A 25784-nucleotide genomic window follows, 5' to 3' on the forward strand; every position below is an offset into this window, starting at 1 on the left:
CAAAATGGTTGCTTGCCTTGTTGCTCAGAGGAGGGAAAATATCCGTCAATCGGATATTCGGTGGAATCCGGAGGAGCGGAGCCTACCGAAAGGAATGACAACAATCAATAACAAACATATGCAACAAGATGATGCATGAGCATGGCATGAGGATGCAAGGTGGTATACCATTATAGCTAACATCAATTAGGTTTGAAGTTGATTTGAATTAAACTCAAGTATCACTTCAGACGAGGTATTCTCGAATACCATTTTAATTGCTTCGACCTGATGCTCAGATCAACTTGTTTCTAAAATGCATGGAAATGACATGTTAAGTTGCTGGTTTGGGATTGAACAATGTTTGGCCCTATCATTTGAAGTGGAATTCAAATGATTTCCAAATTCCATCTCCCACTACAAGGAATATGCTAGTACACGATGCTATTTTTTCGTCGCTACATCGTCACGGTTTTTCATTTACGACGATCGCACGACGAAAAAACAAGCGTCGAAAACGGAGCGTCAGAAATGAACAGCAACGACGTTTTGGTCAAAATCGTCGTAACTTTACGACGATTCCTGGATTGTCGTAACCTTTACGACGATCCTAAATCATCACTGACAATCAAACCCAATCCTACATGGCAGTCCTACGTGGCAAAATTACGACGAAATCAAAACGTCATGGCTGAAGTCAGCCCAACCCATTTCAATTGATCACATGGGCTCGTTTTATTTTTTTTGGGCTTTTCTTATTGGGCTTCTTTTGGGCCTTAGCCCATTTATAGCCACTTTTAGTTTTTCTTTTTCAAATTTTTTATTTCGGCCCTGGCCTTTTAGTGCCCAAATACATTTGGTCCATTTTCAGTTTTGGCCTTTTTTCATTTTTGAATTCAGCAACTTTTTTTTCCAGAACTTGGTTTCATTTTTATTTATCGGACCTTTCCAACCAATTATTTGTCCAATATTAAATGCAGCACTATTTCGTTTTCAAATCAAGAAAACTCCAAATCGAATTAAAATCATCCATCATATAACATCACATAATACATCTCCCAGGTTTACATAACACAATAACTCATCTCATGAATACATTTCCTTACACATGAAAATAGCAAGAACGGACAGAATTGTACAATAGAACAATGGCACATCTGCTACTATCACAACAGTACAATGGACTTCATTCCACTCTCCTATGAGACATGCTCGAGATGCGACAACTTGTCATCCTACAAAAACATTACACTGCACATGAATCAATCAAAAGGAAATAAATATAAAAAATATTAGAAATAAAAAAGATTTGTGTTCATCCTGAAGATGATGTTAAAAGAAATGCAAATGAAAGACGGAGTAAATCACATGAATATTTTGACACTACGTACAACAAGTATTTAGGAACAGAGGGAGTAAATCATTATAAAGCATAGCATTGCATGAAAAACAGAAGCAGAAATTGTTGTTGACCGATTAGGCATAGAAGTAATCATACTTTAGGATTAAAAAGTGTGTGAAGATGACAAGCAACAGTCTTCTTACAAATATAGTGACATTTCTGTTACATTGTTCTGTCATGAAGATGATTTCTGAAGAACTATAACATGTGCAACTAAGCATATCAAGCATGAGTACTTGACTGTAAACTGTCATCATAACCACATACCAGAGCAGCAAAGAAGAATATCAATGGAAAGGCGCAAGCAAACATCATGATCATCCCAAACTGAAGAGCTAGTTCAAGAAAATCTGCAACAGATTCAACACCATAAGAACAAATGGCATTGTCTTTGAAGAATACAAAATGCCATTTTTAGATCAGCAAAAGTGACACAGACTACATATAAACCAAATAATATGCAAACTACCATAGCAACTGAGTACGGCAACTACTTATTGTTATTACCATCAAACAGACCATCTTCGAGCTCTGCTCCAATGCTTGCAGTATAAGAGAGTTTTAAATATTCTTTCTCCACTTTTGTTGATAATCGAACTGACTTCCCTGATGGTGATTCTCTCTCTTGTATTTTCTTGCTACAAAATGATAGGGGTTTCTTACATTCTTCTATTGGCCTGGAAATAAGAATAGCAGGAGTGTAGGACAAAGAATACACAGGCAAAACTTACCGAACAACACTGTACTTTTTGTAGGAGGTAATAGCACCAGGGATACTACAACTTGCATACAATGTGATGGTTGAATCCTACAACTTGAAAAATGACCCTACCCAGTCAAAGAACTTGCATCCAATGTGCAAACCCAGTCCAAAGTTACCACCGGCCAATAGCAGCGTGCCAACTGGACAGGGCGGGCCAGCTCATGGCACTTTTCACCTAGCCCCCTCCAGTTCATGAGAATTATCCAGCCCATAAACATATGCATTCATGCCAAATAGACTAGCAAATCGATTAACACTCCGGTGAACAAGATCAAAATCAAGATAGATACTAATTCAGGTCGTTCCACGGCCGCATAGGTCTTCAACATACACCTTGATGGATCTTTTCTGTCAGCAGCCTATGTAAAACAATTGGCAATTATCAAAACAAGGCCAAAAATAGGTCCTCCTCTCTTCATGTATGAATATATGGTCAATTAGTTCTTGATGTTCTACATTGGAGTATACTACTCGTTAGACAAAAATATATTAGAAATTTTGGCAACTTTTACAAACTGTACGTAATCATACTAATCTTGTTTAAAACTAGACATAACTATGAAAACTGGAGTGAAGCACAGTTGAATATGATAACACAATGCAACTGTATCAGCAGGTCAGCAGCAAACTGTTCATGGTCAGCTACTTATCAATGATACAAACAGTTTTCTTCTTCTTGGAAGCTACACTCGGAATGATCGGTGCTAATTTATTAAGTATTACTCCAACCATTTTAGGTCCTTCTTTGCACTTTATTTTTTTAGACCACTTACACTTAATTTAAAAAGGAGATGCACATACGCGCAATAGCACACATGAAATATCACCCACGAATGAGGTGTTTAGCTCATCTTTTTTTCTTGGAAAAGGAGGTTAAACCTCCGGCCTCTGCATCAATCGATGCATGCAGCCATAGCTAGTACCGATAAGCCATCAGGCCATTGAATTAGAAATTTAGAATATCTTGCGGTACTCCACTAGATATAGCTAGTTAGCTAGGCATGACACCTAATTATAAGTAGAAACTAAGCATGCATGCTGCATCATTGTTAAGAGGTCCAGTTTGAAACAGACTTCGGTTTCCACATGATGGACCAAGAGTGCCATTCTTTTCCCGTCAATTGACGCATGACATGCATTGTGTACTCCTACTACAAATGTTAAAGGTATGTTCATCACAAGAGTGTGCATGGACACTAACGATAACCAGAGTAAAAGCTAAATAGTGCACCGGGTCGCCGGGATTAATGACTGCGCGCGCACTAAACGAATCAACAACATTTTACAAGCAAATCGGGCAGCCAATCATGGACATTAATTGGGTTCAAACGCATCATTGCACACAGCAAACTAACCAAAGAACCGTGATGGTTTATTCAAAATTGTGAATGCTTGGAAGAAGAAGACCAGCTAGAACACAATGCAGGAAGTGTAGTTAATGTTGCACCTGGCTTGACAGAGAGCAGCCGCTCGGCTACTGGCCGGCGCCGCCCCTCTCGTTGCTGCTGGCGATGCCGGGCTTCAGGAACGGCGAGCCGCCGAGCATGCTGAGGCCTGACACCGATCCAGCGTCGGTCATCACGGCCGCCGAGTACCCGAACTCGTAGCTGCCGTTCAGCCCCAGCCTCGTGATGGGCTCGGCCGCCTCGTAGCTCCTGAACAGCATCTGCACGGCCGTGAACTGCTGGTCTTGACCGAAGCCCGTCACGTCGCCGATGGAGCCGAGCGCCGCGGAGTGTCCCACGTTGATGAAGCTCATCACGCCGTTCGGGACAGCGCTGCCGATGAACTCCGCCATCGCCTGCGACCCGTTTGGCCCTGCCGCTAACTGAAGCAAGGACCACCGTCAAAAACCACCAACAAATGTATGAGCATCAGCGTATGAGCTATGATCGATGGTATGGAAGATCGACAAGTGTGATCACAACCAAATCCATGCCAGAAGGAACGCATGTAAAAAAGCACCGCGTAGTGGAACCCCTGGAGTTATACCTGGATCTCTCTGAGCGCCTCGACCCGCTTCCTGACCTTGGGCTCCAGGCTCTCGAGCACGTCCGTGTGCCGGGCCGCCAAACCCTGCAGCGTGTTCTGCACATCCGAGGCACCGAATCAGCGCGGCTAGACCGCATAAACAGCCCAGAGCACCCCCTGGGACGGACGATGAACGGGATAAACGCGGAACCGCTGCGGGAAACCTCACCTTAATCGACTCCACGAGGTAAGCTTTGTCCTCGGCGCTGAGCTCTGCATCGAACCACCACCACAGAAACCGGTAAGACCTCACAGCCCGCAAACAGTAGCAACAGAGAGGTGGGGAGCGGGATCGAAACCACCAGCAGCGAAACCGATACGACCTCACAGCTCGCAAACAACAGCAATAGAGAGGTGGGGAGCGGGAGCGGCGAACGAACCTGCGGCGTTGGGGACGGCGGCGCCGAGGGCGCAGAGGTCGAGGTTGTCCTTGCCGTCGCTCATGGCTGCTGCTGGAGATTCGGGCTCCTCCTGCGAGCGAGGCGGCGAGGGTGAGAAACCCTAGCGGCGGCGGCGCGTGGGGGTGGGGGGTTGGGAGCGTGGACTGCTGCGTGTGGGGGGAGTGGAGGGGTGGAGTGGGGAGGGTGAACGGGTCGGCTAGGGTTAGCCCCCTCGGGGGCTTTATACCCAAGGGTGGTTATGGGCCCGGGCGGTAGATGGTCAGCTGGGCCACTTGGCCTAGTTGGGCCAGTGGATCTTTTCCTTTTCTTTTTTTAAATACTTTTTTCTATTATTATTTTATTAGTTATCATTATTATTATTTCTATTTTAAATATATAGGATTTTAACCAATTTTAGAATGTCCGATTCATAATTATAATCTACTAGTCGTAGACCCGTGCATTTGCACAGGCATAGTTACAAGACTTATATTTAGGAACACAGGGAGTGCGATATTAAATGGAAATAATTGCAAAAAGTAGTAACTAAAAGGAAAATAAAACCATTTCTCAATCCAATGAGATGTTGGTTGAAAGTACATATATAAAATATTAGTTGACCAAATGATTATGGGAAGAATAGATTATTGAACATTAATTATTCAATACTAATTATTCAACATTAATTATTCAACATTAATTATTGAACGGTCATACCCGTAGTTTTGACCGTGTTTCGAAATGGCCATGAAAAATTCAAAACAAATTAAAAAAATGGAAAACCATTGCATTGTGTCATTGTATGTAACAAAGTTACCAGGAAAAATAATAAACTAGTAATACGACAATTATTTTAACTAAGTGTTCTTAGAAATGGGCTATCATGTGTGAAGATTCATGGCTTTCAAGCCAAATGATCAGTCTTATGGCCACATTCATGACATAGTTTGTTGAAATGATATAATATTATGCACAATGGTGCATATTGCAATGGCAAACAATGTTGATTAAGGAAGTTTTCATTTTCCTTGTATGAAAAATTCATTTTCCATTTTTCAAGTGACCAAAATGAGTTTTTTTGTGAAGTACCTACCATATATTTGTTTCAAAATTGAACCAAATCATCTTTCTAAAATACTAGGCCATATTTAATGTATAATTGACAAAATGGTTGGGTGTTAAAGACTTTTATCGATCTCTCCTAAAAAAGACAAATTTTCGTTGAATCAGCTAAAAGCGGGTCAAATTTGAACTGCATCTACATTATAGTTTGCTCTATATTTTTGCTAAAAACAATTTACAGGTACACAAGTATCTATTTAATCATAGAAACATCAAAACATTTCCAAGATTCAACTACTAGGTATGAACGGTCATACCCGCTATTTTGACCGCGTTTTGAAATGGCCATGAAAAATTCAAAACAAATTCAAAAAAATGGAAAACCATTGCATTGTGTCACTATGTGTGACAAAGTTACCAGGAAAAATAATAAACTTGTAATACGACAATTATTTTAAACAAGTGTTCTTAGAAATGAGCTATCATGTGTGAAGATTCATGACTTTCAAGCCAAATGATCAATCTTATAGCCACATTCATGACATAGTTTGTTGAAATGATATAATATTATGCACAAGGGTGCATATCGGAATGGCAAACAATGTTGATTAAGGAAGCTTTCATTTTCCTTGTATGAAAAATTCATTTTCCATTTTTCAAGTGATCAAAATGAGTTGTTTTGTGAAGGACCTACCATATATTTGTTTTAAAATTGGACCAAATCATTTTTATAAAATACTAGTCCATATTTAATGTACAATTGACAAAATGGTTGGGTGTTAAAAGATTTTATCCACCTCTCGTGAAAAAGACAAATTTATGTCGATTCAGCTGGAAGCGGGTCAAATTTGAACTGTAGCTGCATTATAGTTTGCTCTTTATTTTTCCCAAAAATCATTTATAGTCATATAAGTATCTATTTAATCAGAAATACATGGTGTGGTGCCTTGACGTCGAGGTTTGCATGGTGGTTGAGGGCCCCAACTCCAGAGTGCGTGAACTTGCATGCCAGTCGCATGGTCACCGCCTAACCGTTGCATTGCCACGCGTTGTAGGTGGAATAGTCATGTCTCGTGGGTTGGACAATCCCTCGATAGGTGTTAGCAAGAATAATACAATAGAATAATCTCATGAGGAGACTGAACTAAGCACAAACATGAATTAGCAGCCATGTGTTTGATTAGCGGTGCGGGTAATTCACATAGACAATGGGCCTAAATTTTGGCTGAGGATGATCATCTACTAAGGAGACTCTCTTGGCAAATTTTTATCTCAAATGGATGAATCTAGGTGGCACTTGCTTTGCAAAGTAACACATTGTGCAGAAATATGGATGTTGAAGCTAGGATCAAATGAATGAATGGATTGACCTGAAATTTGGTGTATGATGTTAATTTGGGCATATGAAGGAACTGTATAAAAATTATACCATTTGGACATGCCAAAGTGACACTTCCTTCACAATGTGCCAATCTGGACAGAAAATGATAATTAAAACTGGGCTCACATAGATGATTGGATTGAGCTTAAATTTGGAGGAGGATGATAATTTGGGCACATTAAGGTACTGTAAAAAATTCATAAAATTTGGATAAACAAAAATTGTACTTCCTTCACAATGCTCTCTACTGAATAGAATATTGGGAAAAATATTGAGAGAAACTGGCTGAATTAAATGAGCTAAAATTTGGTGCAGTGAGGTTATATGGTCAGTATCATCCCGTGGTAAATTTTTCATCAACTATAAAGCAATATAAAACATAGTTGCTTCACAAAAGGAAAATATTACCAAAAACAAAGATTGGATGATGAGCTCACATGAATTGTTATATGTGGCTAAAATTTTATGGAGAGCTATGTTTTGGGCACATAGATGATGTGGAAAAAATTTCAACTCATCAGGATATTCCTATCTAGTACTTCCTTCACAAAGCTGTTAGCTGAACACAAACTTTGGAAATTTGTTGGGAAAGATTTACTAGGCAAATCGTCACGAAAGTTTTCATGAGGCAATGATTTGGATAGAAAAGAGTGGCCAAACAATATGAGGGTAATCAAAGAAATAGAAATAGCACTTCCTTCACAAAGTGCTATTCTTAACAGAATAGGAAAATGAATATTTTTGAACTATGGAAGGGAGGGTTTTCACATATTTGAGGAATATATAGTCCAAAGTATTTATGAGAATTTTTCGATAATTTTTGGAATGATAGAATAGTAGGTTGATTCACAAACTAGGATCAGGTGGGATAGAATGGACCCACGAGTGACATGTTGACATAGTTAGAACATGTTATGACATTTTTACAATCGTCGTAAAAGTTATGACGATCTCATCTTATGCGGTTACGACGTTTTGACTCACATCGTCGTAATTTATATGTAGATTTAATCCCCTCAAACGGTTTACGACGATGTCGGATGAAATCGTCATAGATTTATGACGAATTCATCAACGGCATTTTAAAAAACATCACATATGAGCATATTTCTTGTAGTGTCCAAAGTATTCATAACATTTAAGTTATTCATTAGTCTATATGTTTGGGTCCAGTAACATTTTCAAACATGTTTGAAAATGACATATTCAGATTCCTTGGATTTTTCTGATACTTTTTCATATATAAATTATTTTCATTGGAGTTAGAGATTAATTTCTATGATTTTAAGAAGGTTTGGCATTTTTCTAGATTTCTTTTAATCAGAAATCCATTTATTACGTCAGCCCCACGTCATCATGGCATCAGCAGGTCAACTGACCTGTTCAGGTCAAACCTGACAGGGGGACCCACTGGTCAGCGTCTCAGGAGCTAATCCCGCGCTAACCAGCCCCCTCATTGCGTTTGACTTGGCCTGGGGCCCACTGTCTGCGAGTGCTTAGAGCTAAACCACCGGGGTTAGGCCGGCCACGTCGTCCCCCGCCGGAGGCTGACCGGCGGCGACCGGATCCACGGCGGATATTCGCCGGAGACGCGCTAAATCGTGCTGTGGTGCTCGGAATTGGGTGCCGAGAGCACTGGGATGATCCCCAGGCTCGGCCTCATCCAGCACTGGCCTCAGGTAGGGCTATGGGTGGACGGAGCATGCCAGCGACGAGCCTAGGCGGCTGCCGGAGCTCGGGTTCGTTGGTCCAGTGAGTAGGGGGCATGAATCCGAGGGGAAGAAGAGGGGAAATGATCATAGGCTCATGGTGGAGGTGAAGCTAGGCTCAGCCTGCTCGGGGAGGGGCTGTAGCCGGCGATCCACCGTTGATTTGCCGGCGGCCGAAGGTTGAAGACGATGGCGCTGGGGGCGTTGCAGGGCTCGGGGAGACTTCGGCTTTTGCAGGGAGAACCAGCTCGTCGAGGCGGAGCTACTGGACTACTCGGGAGGAAGATCCTGTGGCTAGGGGCACGGCAGCTCGAGCTCGAGCTCTTGGCAATGGCAGCGGGAGGAGGGTGGAGAGAACCCGAGAGGAGGGGGAAATGGAGCACGGGAACGGATAGAGACGCGCTCGGGGAGGATAACCCTGTTGTCGCGCTGTCCTGGGGGGCACCAGAGGTCGCCACGGCGAAGGAGGAGGTGGAGGAGGCCGCCGTGGTCGATCTCTCCTCTGCCAGAAGGCAGAGGAAGAAGACGACCCTGCCCGTGGTGGGCTGGGCCTCCTCAGGGCGAGAGGTAAGGTTTTCCTCAATTTTTTTCTATTTTGTTTCTGTTTTAATTATTGACATTGCTTTCCATTTATTTTGGCTTCACAAGCAATCTATAAATAGTTTGAAAAATGTTGGGGTGTTAGTTGGAATATTTCCAATCACCCATAAAGTTTTCAGCATTTTTGGAAACTATATATTTTTGAATTCAAATTTAAAACTTGAAACCAGTAGTCTTTTGCATTTATTTAAAATTCCAAATGTATTAAGAAAATGGTTTTCTTCATTGCTTATTTGTTTTCAAGAATTGTCAGAAAAGTTGAACTTTTCTTGAGGCCATTTTGGGTTCATTGATTCGAATAAGTTTATAATTCCCTTGAATTTGAGAAGTGGCTAGGGTTTTTTTGAGTTCTCCTTCACCACTTGCTTTGTTCTTGTTGAAATTTTCTTAGATGCAATGCAAAGAAGATATGAGCACAATGCTAACTTGATTAGGGTTTCAGGGATGTGACATCTGGCTATGCTCCATCATCCTCACAGAGCTAATGTAAATCATGCACAACCCCGGAATTGGCCAAGTAATTGTTTTCGCACTCTTACTTTCTCAAACTTTATATAACTATCACGCAATACATGAGCGTGAGCCATGGATATAGCACTATAGGCGGAATAGAGTGTGGTGGTGATTGTGAGACAAAAAGGAGGAGATGGTCACACTGACTCGGCGTATCAATAGGCTATGGAGATGCCCATTAATAGATATCAATGTGAATGAGTAGGGATTGCCATACAAGAGATGCACTAGATCTATAAGTATGTGAAAGCTCAAGAGGAAAACTAATGGGCGTGCATCCAACTTGCTTGCTCAAGAAGACCTAGGGCAATTTTGAGGAAGCCCATCATTGGAATATACAAGCCAAGTTATATAATGAAGGTTCCCACTAGTGTATGGTAGTGACAAAGCAAGAAGCTCTCAATCATGAAGAACATGGTGCTAACATGAAGCACAAGTGTGGAAAAAGATAGTAGCATTGTCCCTTCTCTCTTTTCTCTCATTTCTTTTTTTTTTATTTGGGCTCTTAGGCCTCTCTTTTTTCTTTACTCTTTTTTTGTTTTTGGGCTCTTTGGCCTCTTTTTTTTATTTCCTCACATGGGACAATGCTCTAATAATGATGATCATCACACTTTTTAGTTACTCAAAGCTCAAAGATCACAATGATGATGACTCCATAGGAAATGCCTCCGGCAGTGTACGGGGATGTGCAACGATCTAGTATGATCATGCAATGGCAATATGAGAGTGACGACACAAGGCATGAGACGGAATGGTGGGAGTTGCATGGCAATATATCTCGGAATGGCTATGAAAATGCCATAGTAGGTAGGTATGGTGGTTGTTTTGAGGAAGGAATTTTGTGGGTTTGTGCACCGGCGAGAATTGCGCGGTGCTAGAGAGGCTAGCAATGGTGGAAGGTGAAAGTGCATCTATACCATGGACTCAACATTAGTCATAAAGAACTCACATACTTGTTGCAAAAGTTTTTATTAGTAATCAAAACAAAGTGCTAAACGCATACTCCGAGGGGAAGGGTTGGCAGGTGTAAACCATCGCGTGATCCTGACCTCAACACAAAGGATGACAATCAAAATAAGAGAACTTTGTATTGAAGATCCAAGAGAGAGAAGAAGTCATCTAGTTACTAGCTATGGACCCGTAGGTCTATGGTGAACTACTCACACATCATCGTAGAGGTCATGGTGTTGATGGAGAAGCCTTCCGTGTCCGAATCCCCCCTCCGGCAGGGCACCAGGACGTGCCCCAGATGGGATCTTGCAGAGATAGAAGCTTGCGGCGGCGGAAAAGTGATTGCGATCGTCCTCTGATTTTTTGGGAATATTTGGGAATATATAGGCGCAATATCTAGGTCAGGGGATCTCCAAGGGCCCCACAAGCGTGCATGGTTTGGCCCCCCTGGTCGCAGGGTGGGGGCTTGTGGGGCCCCTGGTGCTCCTCTAGCTTGCCCCCAAGTCCTGTGATCTTCTTCATTTCCAGAAAAAATCTTTTCGGGGATTTTCTTCCGTTTGGACTCCGTTTCAAAATCTCCTCTGAAAGGGGTCAAAAACATGGAAAAAACAGGAACTGGCACTTGGCACTAAATTAATAAGTTAGTCCCAGAAAATAAATAAAAGGCATGCAAAACATCCAAAGTTTGATAAGATAATAGCATGAAACCATCAAAAATTATAGATACGTTGGAGACGTATCAGAGTGCCTCTTATTGTATCGTCGAGGGTGTACTTTTTGTATTGTGGGGTGCGATTGAAAGCGTTAAGAGACTATGGTCAATGGTCGTGGGTATAAATGAGGGTCGGTTGTCGTGTAAAACTGGGATATTTGGATGGAAGTATTTCCAACGCGTGATTTAGTCGTGGAGGACGTAACTTCATGGGGCGACACACGTGGTGCAATCACATGCATAATGAGGCCCGAACATGATCGTGGGCAAGCCCCAACCACTGACAGAGCGTGTGCGAAGGGGCGCGAGAGCAGAGCACGTGCAGGGACACAAGAGAAGACCATTTTGCGCTTGTGTTCGTCAAGCAACATGTCCATAACGTTGGAATTCTCCACCCAGATTGGATGGTTGGTGTACACCATCGAGGGGGCCGTACGTGAACCTTTTTTGCATGTGCACTACGACATGCATGGTGAACGAGCGCTAGTCGCCGGCAGACTCTAGGAGGGCCAATGGAGCTACACAGGATACCCTCAGTCATGGTTGTGCTTTTTAAGGTCCATATATTAATCATCAATTGCATATTAAGGTCGAGATATTAATTGTACATTGCATGTTAAGGAAAAAAATAGTACTACCAAAATACGAGTCACATATGATGCCATTTTAATGATTGTATCACAAATGATAGAAATAGTACAAATATTCAAATTCCAGAATTACAAGACTCAAATTCAAAGATTACAAGGTTCAAACCGCTAATAGAAATGAAATTCAGCTCATGCGGAAACTTTGTCATGCAGCTCTAGATGCCCGTGTTGATCAGCTGAACATGAACATATGAGAGGTTCATGTTGATATTACAACCAGTCTCATAACTTCAAAATATTTGCAAAGGGATCCACGAGTGACATGTTATGTATGGGCTTGACATAAGGACTTCCGAATAGTCTATTAGCTAAAGTTATGAAATGACATTGAGCTTCTGCACAGCCTTTTCCATTTTGTCCTAGTCGCTGGAGCTAATCAGCAAACCATTATTTTTTTGCAGAATAAATAACACACTTTCTCTCACAACAACGAACCTGTCAAATATAATCTCCTGTAAGGTCCCTTGATAGGAGTTCAAAGTAATTTATGAGAGATGGAGAACGAGGCGTCTGATGGGATTGTTATATTGTATCACATTATCCACTACCTGACTTAGTTGTATCTGCAAAGAAGAGAGCGTATTAGTGCTTGGACACACAAGGGACATATATGATTTGTAGGGTTTCCAAAATTGAACTCCATTGTGGTTAACATTTAACATGAAAGGATCATCACCTCGTTGTATAGATCTCCAATAAAAGCATCTGAGGAATCTAGCAAGTTGGTCCACGTCGGGGTTGATAGATAATAGTGCCAAGACCTTCATTGTGTGAAGATAAATGGTCGAGCATGTTGGAATCATCTTCCGGATAACAGACGAACATACATCTTGAATAGAGAAAAAAATATTAATTTCAAGAAGGAAAAGAAGGCAATTGTTGTACCTGGATGATTATGGACCCAATAACAAGTTCACATAAGTTGGCGTGCGAGTAGCCAAACACTGTTGATACATCTCCAACATATCTATAATTTTTTATTGATCCATGCTATTATATTATCTGTTTGGATGTTTTATATGCATAAATATGTTTTTTTATATTATTTTTGGGACTAACCTGTTGATCTAGAGCCTAGTGCCAGTTTCTGTTTTTTCCATGTTTTTGAGTATTGCAGATAAGGAATATTAAACGGGGTCCAAACGGAATAAAATCTCCGGAATGATTTTTCTTGGACCAGAAGAAACCCAAAAGACTTGGAGTAGGGGGCAGGGCACCTGCTGGGAGGCCACAAGCCTGCAGGGCACGCCCTAGGGGGGTGGTAGCGCCCCGTGGCTCGTGGGTCCCCCGCAGGCTTCCTAACCCTATTATTTGGCCTATAAATTCCCAAATATTCCCACATCGCTAAAGAGATTCACGAAAATACTTTTCCGTCGCGAGGAGCCTTTGTTCCCGTGAGATCCAATCTGGGAGCCTTTTCCGGTAATGTATCGGAGAGGGAATTGATCACGAAGGGCATCTACATCAACTCCATTGACCCTCCGATGATGTGTGAGTAGTTCACCATAGACCTACAGATCCATAGCTAGTAGCTAGATGGCTTCTTCTCTCTCTTTCATCTTCAATACCAGGTTCTTCATGATCTTCATGGACATCTATCCGATTTAATACTCTTTTGCGGTGTGTTTGTCAAGATCCGATGAATTGTGAGTTTATGTTCAGATTATCTATGAATATTATTTGAATCTCTTCTGAATTCTTCCTTCCATATGCTGGTTTTTGCTTGACTTAAGTGTGTTTTCCATATTCTTTATGATGCTCTCATTGTGTTTCAACTACTATCCTTCATGTGAGCATCAATACAATCTCAAAGCCTATCTTAACGGCTATAAACAAAGAGCTTGTTGGGAGGCAGCCCAATTTTGTTTTTTTGCTTCTGTTTTTTAGTGCTACACACATTATTACCTCTATAACAATTGTGTTTTATTGTTTTAATTAGTGTTTGATCCAAGTAAGACCTTTGGGATGGTCTACAGTGTTTTCAAGTTGATTTTGTTTAAAAACAGAAACTTTCGCTCTCAGTCCAGGAATTTTGTAAAGTCACTGGAACGTGCTGTTGATCTGAATTTTTACACAAGATTGATTTAAAAATTACCCAGATTGTCCTAATTTTCAAATTTTTGGAGTTACAGAAGTATTCCAAGTAAACAGATTGCTACAGGTTGTTCTGTTTTTGACAGATTTTTTTCTTTGTGTTGTTTGCTTATTTTGATGAACCTATGGGTTCTATCGGAGGGTATGAACCATGGGAAAGTTGGAATACAGTAAATATTACATCAATATAAATAAATAATGAGTTCATAATAGTAACTAAAGTGATGATTTATTTTTCTTATACTAACGGATCTCATGAGTTTTGTGTTGAGTTTTGTGCTGTGAAGTTTTCAAATTTTGGGTAAATATTTGATGGACTATGGAATAAGGTATGGCAAGAGCCTAATCTTGGGGATGCCCAAGGCACCCCAAGCCATACTCAAGGATACCAAAGAGCCTAAGCTTGGAGATGCCCCGGAAGGCATCCCCTCTTACGACTTCAATCCATCGATAAATTTACTTGAGGCTATATTTTTTTCACCACATGATATGTGTTTTGCTTGGAGCGTCTTGTATGATATGCGTCTTTAGTTTTTAGTTTGCCACAATCATCCTAGCCGCACACATCTTTTGAGAGAGACACGCTGAATCATGAATTTATTAGAATACTCTTTGTGCTTCACTTATATATTTTGAGCTAGGCAATGTTGCTCTAGTGCTTCACTTATATCTTTTAGAGCACGATGGAGTGGTGTTTTACGTAAATTATTAAACTCTCGTACTTCACTTATATTATTTTGAGAGTTCTTTAAAGAGCATGGTAATTGGTTTAGGTTATGAATTTAGTCCTAATATAATGGGCATCCAAGAGGGATATAATAAAAACTTTCATATTAAGTGCATTGAATATGCTGAGAAGTTTGATTCCTTGCATATAGTTTTTTGATAGGAAGATGGTAATATGAGAGTCATGCTAGTAAGTAATTGGGAATTAGAAGAAATACTTGTGTAAAGCTTGTGATTCCCGTAGCATGCACGTATGGTGAACCGTTATGTGATGAAGTTGGAGCATGATTTTTTTAATGATTGTCAGCCTTTATGTGGAGGTCGGGATCGCGCGATGGTTAATTCCTACCAACCCTTCCCCTAGGAGCATGTGTCTAATACTTTTCTTCGATAACTAATAGGCTTTTGCAATAAGTATGTGAGTTCTTTATGACTAATGTTGAGTTCATGGATTATACACACTCTCACCCTTCCACCTTTGCTAGCCTCTCTAGTACTGTGCAACTCTCGCCGGTACATTAAACCCACCTTGCTCAAAACAACCACCATATATTTTCCTCAAAATAGCCACCATATCTACCTATTATGGCATTTTCACATCCATTCCGAGATATATTGTCATGCAACACCACCGTCCCATTTTTTTATGAAATGCACCATCACTTCCATATTGCTTATAGAATCATATTTCGTTCTAGATATCAAGTTGTAATCTTTGAGTTTTAAGTAAATAAAAATGTGATGATTCGCATTATTAGAGCATTGTCCCATGAGAGAAAAGGATGATGGAAGCTATGATTCCCTCACAAGTTGGGATGAGTCTACAAACTTTACCAAAAAATAAAAGAGGCCAACGAAGCCCATAAAAAAATAAAAGAGGCAAAAGAAGCCCACCAAAAAAAAGAAAAAAAGAGAAAAAAGAGAAAAAAATGAGAGAAAGAGAGAAGGGACAATGCTAGTATCTTTTTCCGAACTTGTGCTTCAAAGTAGCACCATGTTTTTCATAGAGAGTCTCCTATTTTGTCACTTTCATATAACTAGTGGAATTACATCTTTTTGCACAACCACTTAGTTTTATTTTTGAGCTTTCATACACTTATTCCTCTAGTGCATTTGTTCCATGGCAATCCCTACTCACTCACATTAATATCTATTGATGGGCTTCTCCATAGCCCGTTGATATGCCTAGTTGATGTGAGACTATATTCTTCCTTTTTTTGCAACCTCCACCATACTCTATTCCACTTATAGTGCTATATCCACGGCTCACGCTCATGTATTGCGTGAGAGTTGAAAAAGTTTGAGAACATAAAAAGTGTGAAACAATTGCTTGATTTTCATCAGGGTTGTGCATGATTTAGATAGTTTGTGTGGTGAAGATGGAGCATAGCTAGACAGTATGACTTTGTAGGGATAACTTTCTAAGACCATGTTATTTTGAAAAGAAGCAATTGCCTTATTATTATGCTTGAAGTATTGTTATTTTTATATCAATATTAGACTTTTATTTTGAATCTTATGGATCTGAATAATCATGCCACAATAGAGAATATTATATGGATAAATATGTTAGGCAACATTCCACATCAAAAATTCTGTTTTAATCATTTACCTACTCGAGGACGAGCATGAGTTAAGCTTGGGTATGCTTGATACGTCTCCAACGTATCTATAATTTTTGATTATTTCCATGCTATTACATTTTCTGTTTTGGATGTTTTATATGCATTAATATGTTGTTTTATATTATTTTGGGACTAACCTATTAATCTAGAGCCTAGTGCCAGCTTCTGTTTTTTCCATATTTGTGAGTATTGCAGATAAGGAATATTAAACGGATTCCAAACGGAATAAAATCTCCGAAATGATTTTTCTTGGACCAGAAGAAACCCAGAAGGCTTAGAGTAGGGGGCGGGGCACCTGTCGGGAGGCCACAAGCATGCAGAGCATGCCTTAGGGGGGTGGTCGCGCCCCCTAACTTGTGGGTTCCCTGCAGGCCTCCTAACCCTATTCTTTGGCCTATAAATTCCCAAATATTCCCCCATCGCTAAAGAGAGCCACGAAAATACTTTTCCGCCGCCGGGAGCCTCTGTTCCCATGAGATTCAATCTGGGAGCCTTTTCTGGTAATCTGTAGGAGAGGGAATTGATCACGGAGGGCATCTACATCAACTCCATTGCCCCTACGATGATTTGTGAGTAGTTCACAACAGACCTACGAGTCCATATCTAGTATCTAGATGGCTTCTTCTCTCTCTCTTTGATCTTCAATACCAAGTTCTTCATGATCTTCGTGGAGATATCCGATGTAAGACTCTTTTGCGGTGTGTTTGTCGAGATCCGATGAATTGTGAGTTTATGTTCAGATTATCTATGAATATTATTTGAGTCCCTTCTGAATTCTTATATCCATGGTTTCATATCTTTGCAAGTATCTTCGAATTATTGGTTTGGTTTGGCCAACTAGATTGGTCATTCTTGCAATGGGAGAAGTGCTTAGTTTTGGGTTCAATCTTGTGGTGTCCTCACCCAGTGACAGTAGGGGTAGCGAGGCACGTATTGTATTGGTGTCATCAAGGGTAAAAAGATGGGGTTTTCATCATATTGCTTGAGTTTATCCCTCTACATCATGTCAACTTACTTAATGCGTTACTCTATTCTTCATGAACTTAATACTCTAGATGTAGGCAGGAGTCGGTCGATGTGTGGAGTAATAGTAGTAGATTCAGAATCGTTTCGGTCTACTTGATACACACGTGATGCCTATATGCATAATCATTGCCTTAGATATCTTCATAATTATTATTTTTCTATCAATTGCTCGACAGTAATTTGTTCACCCACCGTATTATTTTCCTTTATGAGAGAAGCCTCTAGCGAAACCTATGGCCCCCGGGTCTACTTTCCATATTATATTTCCAAATCTATAAACAAAAAAATACCAAAAATATTTTGCTGCAATTTATATACTTTTGTTTCCGCAATCTTTTATATCTATCTCTATTAGATCTCATCCTTGCAAATAACTCTGAAGGGATTGACAACCCCTTTATAGTGTTGGGTGCAAGTGTTTGATTATTTGTGTAGGTACTACTATTAGGGCCTTGCTTGTTCCTCCTACTGGATTGATACCTTGGTTCTCAACAAACTGAGGTAAATACTTATATACTTCACTACATCACCCTTTCCTCTTCAAGGGAAAACCAACTCAAGCTCAAAAGGTAGCAACTGCCAACTTTGGCGCATAAATGACCCTGATTATTGTTGGACCTTTTTTATTAACTAGAAGTAATCTCTCAAGTAAAGACATGTTCTCAATGACCATCTGGTAATTCAACTTGTGTGATCTCGTGTTGCAGTACCAACAATACACAAAAATTGTCCGGAGACTCGTGTACGCGATGTGGAGGCTACTCAACCCATTGATAGCCTAAATATGAAGGTACTCGAGCACAGTACAGCCGTAGAACAGGCGCTCCATGTTGTCATTGGGGATGCAGATGGCGACAAGCTCGAGGTGCTTCAGTCGAGGTAGAAAAAGAGTGGGATCAACGTTAATATGGGGGAAATGGCAGTTCATGAACCTAGCGATGCACAATGTTGGTGTGAGGTGCAGCGCGAAGAGTGGCAGCGAGCGCATGTGTCCATCATTAAAAATGAGCTCCTCGAGCCGATCTAGGGTGGTCGATAAGAACCACTTGTCAAGCTTGGCTCGGTCCTTGCCGTTGGAATGGCCCTTGCCCATAGTAAGGCCGCTGATTGGGCACGGTGCGTGCCAGGGATCTAGGACAATGCATTCAAGCGTTTGTGATAGCCATTGCGGAGCATGTGCTTGTTGATGAGGCCGAGAGGGGCACAACACCATACAGGGCACCACCGCTGGGAGAGGACGGTTGTGTGCATGCCATCTTTGATTGGGAGGAGGGAGATGATGACTATCAACATATCATCGGGGATGGTGCTGATGAAGTCTACGCTTGCCGGATGCGCTTGTGTTTCTGGCTCGACCCGCCCCCGCTTGTTGGCATCCTCGGCACCCCCTCCGGAGTATTGGCTGAGGTGGCACTTTTTGTCATGAGTAGAGTAGTGGGAGGATAGTGATTATGTAGCTAGATCAGGGCAGAAGAGTAGTGCGTTGGTAATTACAGGTTACTAGGTAGGAACATATTTAACACATTCAGAAAATGAAATCCCAATTGGTTGCTCAAATACTACACAATTACTTTTATATTGTTACGTGTCAACATTCAGATACTAGAAATAATACTTACTTCCAACAAAGTATGGTCAGATGATGTCATGGGGGAAGTTTGCATTGATCATATATATGTCCGGGCTCTTTTAGGTGCAGCACAATTTTAGAGCCAAGTTTCAGTACATAAAATTTCCAAATTTTTGGCCAAAGTGCTATATCAAATAGGACCGACAATCCTCATCAAGTTTTACAGAAACAACGATTGCAAATCCATGGTTTTTTATCAATATAACATCCCAAGAATCTTCAATAATTTAAAGGCCAAGATTAAGTGCTATAGTTCTTGTTGCAAAGCAAGGCATATACTGTAGGAATTGATACCGTTGTTAAAGAACGGGGTAACATGCTAGTATGGGAGTACTTAAAAGAACAACATATCAATTGATATGAAAGGACAAAAAAATATAAGTAAACAGATAATGTAACCATGTTGTCATGCAAATGTATATGAGAGTAAACGGAAGAACAATACAACATTAATTTACCTAATATAGAAGAAGAAGAATAGGAAGAAGAAGAAGAAGAAGAATAAGAATAAGAAATCACCTTTGACGTATTGCTGCATGTGGCACCTTTGATCCACCCCAAGTTTAAACCACGAGTTGGACCATTTCTTATCATCAATTTCATCTTCCCAGAAGCTTGTGCAACATGTTCACGATCTTGCTATTTAAAATTCATTACTTGATTTATAAGGGAGATGATCTTAGGAGGAGGAAAATAATTGGAAATAAAAGCATCTTTACACTTATCCCATGTTCCAATACTATTATGTTGTAAAGATGAAAACCAAGCTTTAGCTTTCTCTCTTAGTGAGAAAGGAAACAATTTTAATTTTGCAATATCATTATACATGTCCTTTTTCTTTTGCATATCACAAAGTTCAACAAAGGTATTGAGACGTGAAGCGACGTGTAATGCAACATTAATATCAAAGGCATCCGCACTAGTGGCGGGTGGTATATGTTGGGGAACGTTGCATGGGAAACAAAAAAAATCCTACACACACGAAGACCTATCATGGTGATGCTCATCTATGAGAGGGACATCGGATCCACATACTCTTGTAGATTGCTAAGCGGTAAGCGTTAAGAAACGCGGTTGATGTAGTGGTACAACTTTGTGATTCAAATCACCGTCGTCCCACGATCCGTCCCACGATCTAGCACCGAACGGATGGCACCTCCGTGTTCAGCACACGTACAGCTCGATGACGTTCTCCGCCTTCTTGATCCAACAAGAGAGACGGGAAGTAGAAGAGTTCTCCAGTAGCGTGACGGTGCACCGGTGATGGTGATGATCTATTCCTCCAGGGCTCCGCCCGAGCTCCGTAGAAAATCGATCTAGAGGAAGGACTACGAGGTATAGGTTTGAGTTGCACGTGGCAAAGTTGTGTCTCCAAAACCCTAAACCCTCTAGTTAATATAGGAGGAGGGGAGGGGCTAGCCTTGGGGCTCAAGGGAGCCCCTAGGGTGCCGGCCGAAGTGGAGAGGAGGACTCCAACTCCAATTCAGTTTGGGGAAGGAGGAGTCCTCCTCTCCCTTCCCACCTCCCATTTTTTTCTTTTGGTTTTCTGTTCTAGCTCCATAGCCCACTTGGGCTGGCCTCACCAGCCCACTAAGGAATGGTGTGCAACCTAGGACTATTGGGCTCACTCTCGGGTGGGCGGGCCCCTCCCGGTGGAAACACAGAAACTCTCATTCGTCACTCCCGGTACACTGCCGGTAATGCCCGAAATCTTTCCGATGACCAAATGAAACCATACTATATATCAATCTTCATTTCCGGACCATTCCAGAAACCCTCATGACGTCTGTGATCTCATCCGGGACTCCGAACAACCTTCGGTCACCAACACCTATAACTCAACTATACCGAAACGTCACCGAACCTTAAGTGTGCAGACTCTGCGGGTTCGAGAACTATGTAGACATGACCTGAGACACTCCCCGGCCAATATCCAATAGCGGGACCTGGATGTCCATATTGGATCCTACATATTCTACGAAGATCTTATCGGTTGAACCTCTGTGCCAAGGATTCATATAATCTTGTATATCATTCCCTTTGTCCTTCGGTATGTTACTTGCCTGAGATTTGATCGTCGGTATCCCTATACCTATTTCAATCTCGTTACCGACAAGTCTCTTTACTCGTTCCGTAATACAAGATCCAGTGACTAACACTTTAGGCACATTCCTTGCAAGGCTTATATGTGATGTTGTATTACCGAGTGGGCCCCGAGATACCTCTCCGTTACACGGAGTGACAAATCCCAGTCTTGATGCATGCTAACTCAACGGACACCTTCGGAGATACCTGTAGAGCACCTTTATAGTCACCCAGTAATGTTGCAATATTTGATACACACAAGGTATTCCTCCGGTGTGAGTGAGTTATATGATTTCATGGTCATATAAATGAATACTTGACACGCAGAAAACAATAGCAACAAAATAACACGATCACATGCTACATTCGTAATTTGGGTCTTGTCCATCACATAATTATCCTAATGATGTGATCCAGTCATCAAGTGACAACACTTGCATATGGCCAGAAAACCTTAACCATCCTTGATGAACTGACTAGTCAGCTAGAGGCTTACTAGGGACATTGTTTTGTCTATATATCCACACATGTATCTATGCTTTAATTCAATACAATTATAGCATGGATAATAAACGATTATCTTGAAACAGGAAATATAATAATAACTATTTTATCATTGCCTCTAGGGCATATTTCCAACAGTCTCCCACTTGCACTAGTGTCAATAATCTAGTCTCACATCGCTATGCGATTTACATTGGAATGAATCTAACACCCATACAGTTCTCGTGTTGATCATGCTTCGCTCGTGGAAGAGGTTTAGTCAGCGGATCTGCAACATTCAGATCCGTGTGCACTTTGCAAATATTTACGTCCTCTCCTTCGACATAGTCGTGGATGAGGTTGAAGCTTCGTTTCATGTGTCTGGTCTTCTTGTGAAACCTTGGTTCCTTTGCTAGAGCAATGGCACGAGTGTTGTCACAGAACAAGGTTATTGGATTTAGTGCGCTTGGCACAACTCCAAGATCCGTCATGAATTACTTCATCCACACACCCTCCTTAGCTGCCTCCGAGCCAGCCATGTGCTCTGCTTCACATGTAGGATATGCTACGACGCTTTGCTTGGAACTGCACCAGCTTACCGCACCCCCATTAAGAATAAATATGTATCCGATTTGAGACTTAGAGTCATCTGGATCAGTGTCAAAGCTTGCATCGACGTAACCCTTTACGACAAGCTCTCCGTCACCTCCATAAACGAGAAACATTTCCTTAGTCCTTTTCAAGTACTTTAGAATATTCTTGACCGCCGTCCAGTGATCCACTCCTGGATTACTTTGAAACCTGCCTACCATACTGATGGCCAGGCTGACGTCCGGTCTTGTGCATAGCATTGCATACATGGTAGACCCTATGGCTGAAGCATAGGGGACGGTACTCATCTTTTCTCTATCTTCCACAGTTACTGGACATCGAGTGTTACTCAACTTTATACCTTGTAACACTGGCAAGAACCCCTTCTTGGACTGCTCCATTTTGAACTTCTTCAAAACTTTATCAAGGTATGTGCTTTGTGAAAGTCCTATTAGGCGTCTTGATCTATCACTACAGATCTTAATGCCTAATATGTAAGCAGCTTCTCCTAGATCTTTCATTGAAAAACATTTGTTCAAATAATCCTTTACGCTCTTTAAAAACTCCACATTGTTTCCAATCAGCAATATGTAATCCACATATAATATTAGAAACGCTACAGAGCTCCCACTCACTTTCTTGTAAATACAAGATTCTCCAACAACTTGTATGAAACCAAATGCTTTGATCACCTCATCAAACCGCTTATTCCAACTCCGAGATGGTTGCACCAGTGCATAAATGGATCGCTAGAGCTTGCACACTTTGTTAGCATTCTTTGGATCGACAAAACCTTCTTATTGCATCATATACAACTCTTCCTTAAGAAAACCATTAAGGAACACCATTTTGACATACATCTGCCAGATTTCATAATCGAAAAATGCAGCTATTGCTAACATGGTTCGGACGGACTTAAGCATCACTACGGGTGAGAACGTCTCATCGTAGTCAACTCCTTGAACTTCTGAAAAACCTTTGCCACAAGTCGAGCTTTATAAACGGTCACATTACCGTCCACGTCCGTCTTCTTCTTAAAGATCCATTTGTTCTGAATAGCCTTGCGACCTTCAGCTAATACTTCCAAAGTCCACACCTTGTTTTCATACATAGATCCTATCTCGGACTTCATGGCCTCTACCCATTTGTTGTAATCTGGGCCCACCATTGCTTCTTCATAATTCATAGGCTCATTGTTTTCAAATAACATGATAGATAAGACAAGATTACCATACCACTTAGGAGCAGTACGTGATCTTATCGACCTGCGAGGTCCGACAGTAACTTGATCTGAAGCTTCATGACCATCATCACTAGCTTCCTCCTCAACCGGTGTTGCCTCGACATGGGTGTCCCCTACCCTATGCCACCATCTAGAGGGAGGAGAGGTTCTGCAACCTCATCAAGTTCTATCTTCCTCCCACTCAAATCTTTCGAGAGAAACTCCTTCTCAAGAAAAGCTCCGTTCTTAGCAACAAACACTTTGCCCTATTTAAAGGTGTACCCAACTGTCTCTTTTGGGTAACCTATGAAGACACACTTTTCCGCTTTGGGTTCCAGCTTTTCAGGCTGAAGATTTTTGACATAAGCATCACATCCCCACACTTTAAGAAACGACAACTTTGGCCTCTTGACATGCCATATCTCATATTTTGTCGTCTCAACAGATTTTGATAGTGCCCTATTTAAAGTGAATGCATATGTCTCTAATGCATAACCCCAAAACAATAACGACAAATCGGTAAGAGACATCATAGATCGCACCATATCTAACAAACTACGATTATGACGTGCGGACACACCATTACGCTGTGGTGTTCCAGTCGGTGTCAACTGTGAAACGATTCCACATTGTCTTAAGTGAGCACCAAACTCGAAACAGATATTCACCCCCTCGAAACAGACATTGTCTTAAGTGAGCACCAAACAGTCGGTGGAACTTGATCTTCTTGTTACATTGATTTTCAACTTCACTCTGAAATTGCTTGAACTTTTCAAACGTTTCAGACTTGTGCTTCATCAAGTAGATATATCCATACCTACTCAAATCATCAGCGAAGATGAGAAAATAACGATATCCGCCGCGCGCCTCCACACTCATTGGACCGCACGCATCAGTATGTATGATCTCCAACAAGTCACTTGCACACTCCATTGTTTCGGAGAACGGAGTCTTAGTCATCTTGCCCATGAGGCATGGTTCACACGTGTCAAGTGATTCGAAATCAAGTGACTCAAAAGCCCATCATCATGGAGTTTCTTCATGCGCTTTACACCAATATGACCTAAGCGGCAGTGCCATAAAAAAGTGGTGCTATCATTGTTAACTCTACATCTTTTGGTCTCAATGTTATGTATATGTGTGTCGTCACAATCAAGATTCAATATGAAAAAAAATTCACATTGGGTGCATGACCATAAAAGATATTACTCATAAAAATAGAACAACCATTATTCTCTGACTCAAATGAGTAACCGTCTCGCAATAAACAAGATCCAGATATATTGTTCATGCTTAACACAGGTAGTAAATAACAATTATTTAAGTTCATAACTAATCCTGATGGTAACTGAAGTGAGACTGTGCCGACGGTGATTGCATCAACCTTGGAACCATTTCCCACGCGCATCATCACTTCATCCTTTGCCAGCCTTCGTTTATTCTGCAGTCCCTACTTCGGGTTGCAAATATGAGCAATAGAACCGGTATCAAATACCCAGGCACTACTACGGGAGTTGGTTAGGTACACATCAATAACATGTATATCACGTATACCTGGTTTTGCGTTGGCCGCCTTCTTATCAGCCAAATACTTGGGGCAGTTGCACTTCCACTGACCCATCCCCTTGCAATAGTAGCACTCAGTTTCCGGCTTAGGTGTAGCCTTGGGTTTCTTCGTCGGAGTAGCAATAGTTTTGCCGCCCTTCTTGGAGCTACCCTTCTTTCCTTTGTCGTTTCTCTTGAAACCAGCGGTCTTATTGACCATGAACACTTGATGCTCTTTCCGGAGTTAATTCTTATTTCGTAGTTGCGGATGCTTGTGAGACGTGTTAATCATAAGTGGGATGTTTTTCCAAGTAAGGGCAGCATCCAAGCACCGGTCCACCCACATATCAAACTATCAAAGTAACAAACGGGAATCATATGAACATGATGAAAACTAGCTTGACAGAAATTCCTATGTGTCCTCGGGAGCACTTTACCTCCTATGAGAGTTTGTACAGGCTTGTCCCTTGCTACAAAACGGATTGGGACACTTTGTTGCACCTTTGTTACTATTGTTACTTGCTACTCGCTACGGATTATCTTATCACAAAACTATCTGTTACCGATAATTTCAGTGCCTGCAGAGAATACCTTGTTGAAAACCACTTGTCATTTCTTTCTGCT

The 25784-nt window shown here is 41.3% G+C and overlaps 1 protein-coding gene and 1 long non-coding RNA gene across 2 annotated transcripts; both read right to left on the reverse strand.

Moving 5' to 3' along the window:
• Positions 1 to 1178: 1178 nt before the first annotated feature.
• Positions 1179 to 4619, reverse strand: LOC123399267 (LOB domain-containing protein 6-like). Its single transcript, XM_045093689.1, has 5 exons — positions 4556 to 4619; positions 4345 to 4388; positions 4137 to 4232; positions 3745 to 3972; positions 1179 to 1214 (listed from the first exon to the last, which is right to left on the reverse strand). The coding sequence occupies exons 1-5, from the start codon at positions 4617 to 4619 to the stop codon at positions 1179 to 1181; spliced, it is 468 nt and encodes a 155-aa protein (XP_044949624.1).
• LOC123411182 lies at positions 1669 to 1998 on the reverse strand. Its single transcript, XR_006613198.1, has 2 exons — positions 1889 to 1998; positions 1669 to 1731 (listed from the first exon to the last, which is right to left on the reverse strand). It is a non-coding gene; the product is annotated as an uncharacterized LOC123411182 (long non-coding RNA).
• Positions 4620 to 25784: the final 21165 nt, after the last annotated feature.

Source organism: Hordeum vulgare, chromosome 1H (genome assembly GCF_904849725.1).
Source record: "Hordeum vulgare subsp. vulgare chromosome 1H, MorexV3_pseudomolecules_assembly, whole genome shotgun sequence".
Classification (NCBI taxonomy): domain Eukaryota; kingdom Viridiplantae; phylum Streptophyta; class Magnoliopsida; order Poales; family Poaceae; genus Hordeum; species Hordeum vulgare.

Bases quoted from the DNA above. Each gene is read 5' to 3' on its own strand.
- LOC123399267 (XM_045093689.1), bottom strand. From the start codon at position 4,619: ATGAGCGACGGCAAGGACAACCTCGACCTCTGCGCCCTCGGCGCCGCC. The intron at 4,233-4,344 runs GTGAGGTTTCCC...TCGGATGTGCAG, and splicing joins ACCTCGTGGAGTCGATTAAG to AACACGCTGCAGGGTTTGGC. The intron at 1,215-3,744 runs TTCGGGTACTCG...ATGTTTTTGTAG, and splicing joins GGCTGAACGGCAGCTACGAG to GATGACAAGTTGTCGCATCT.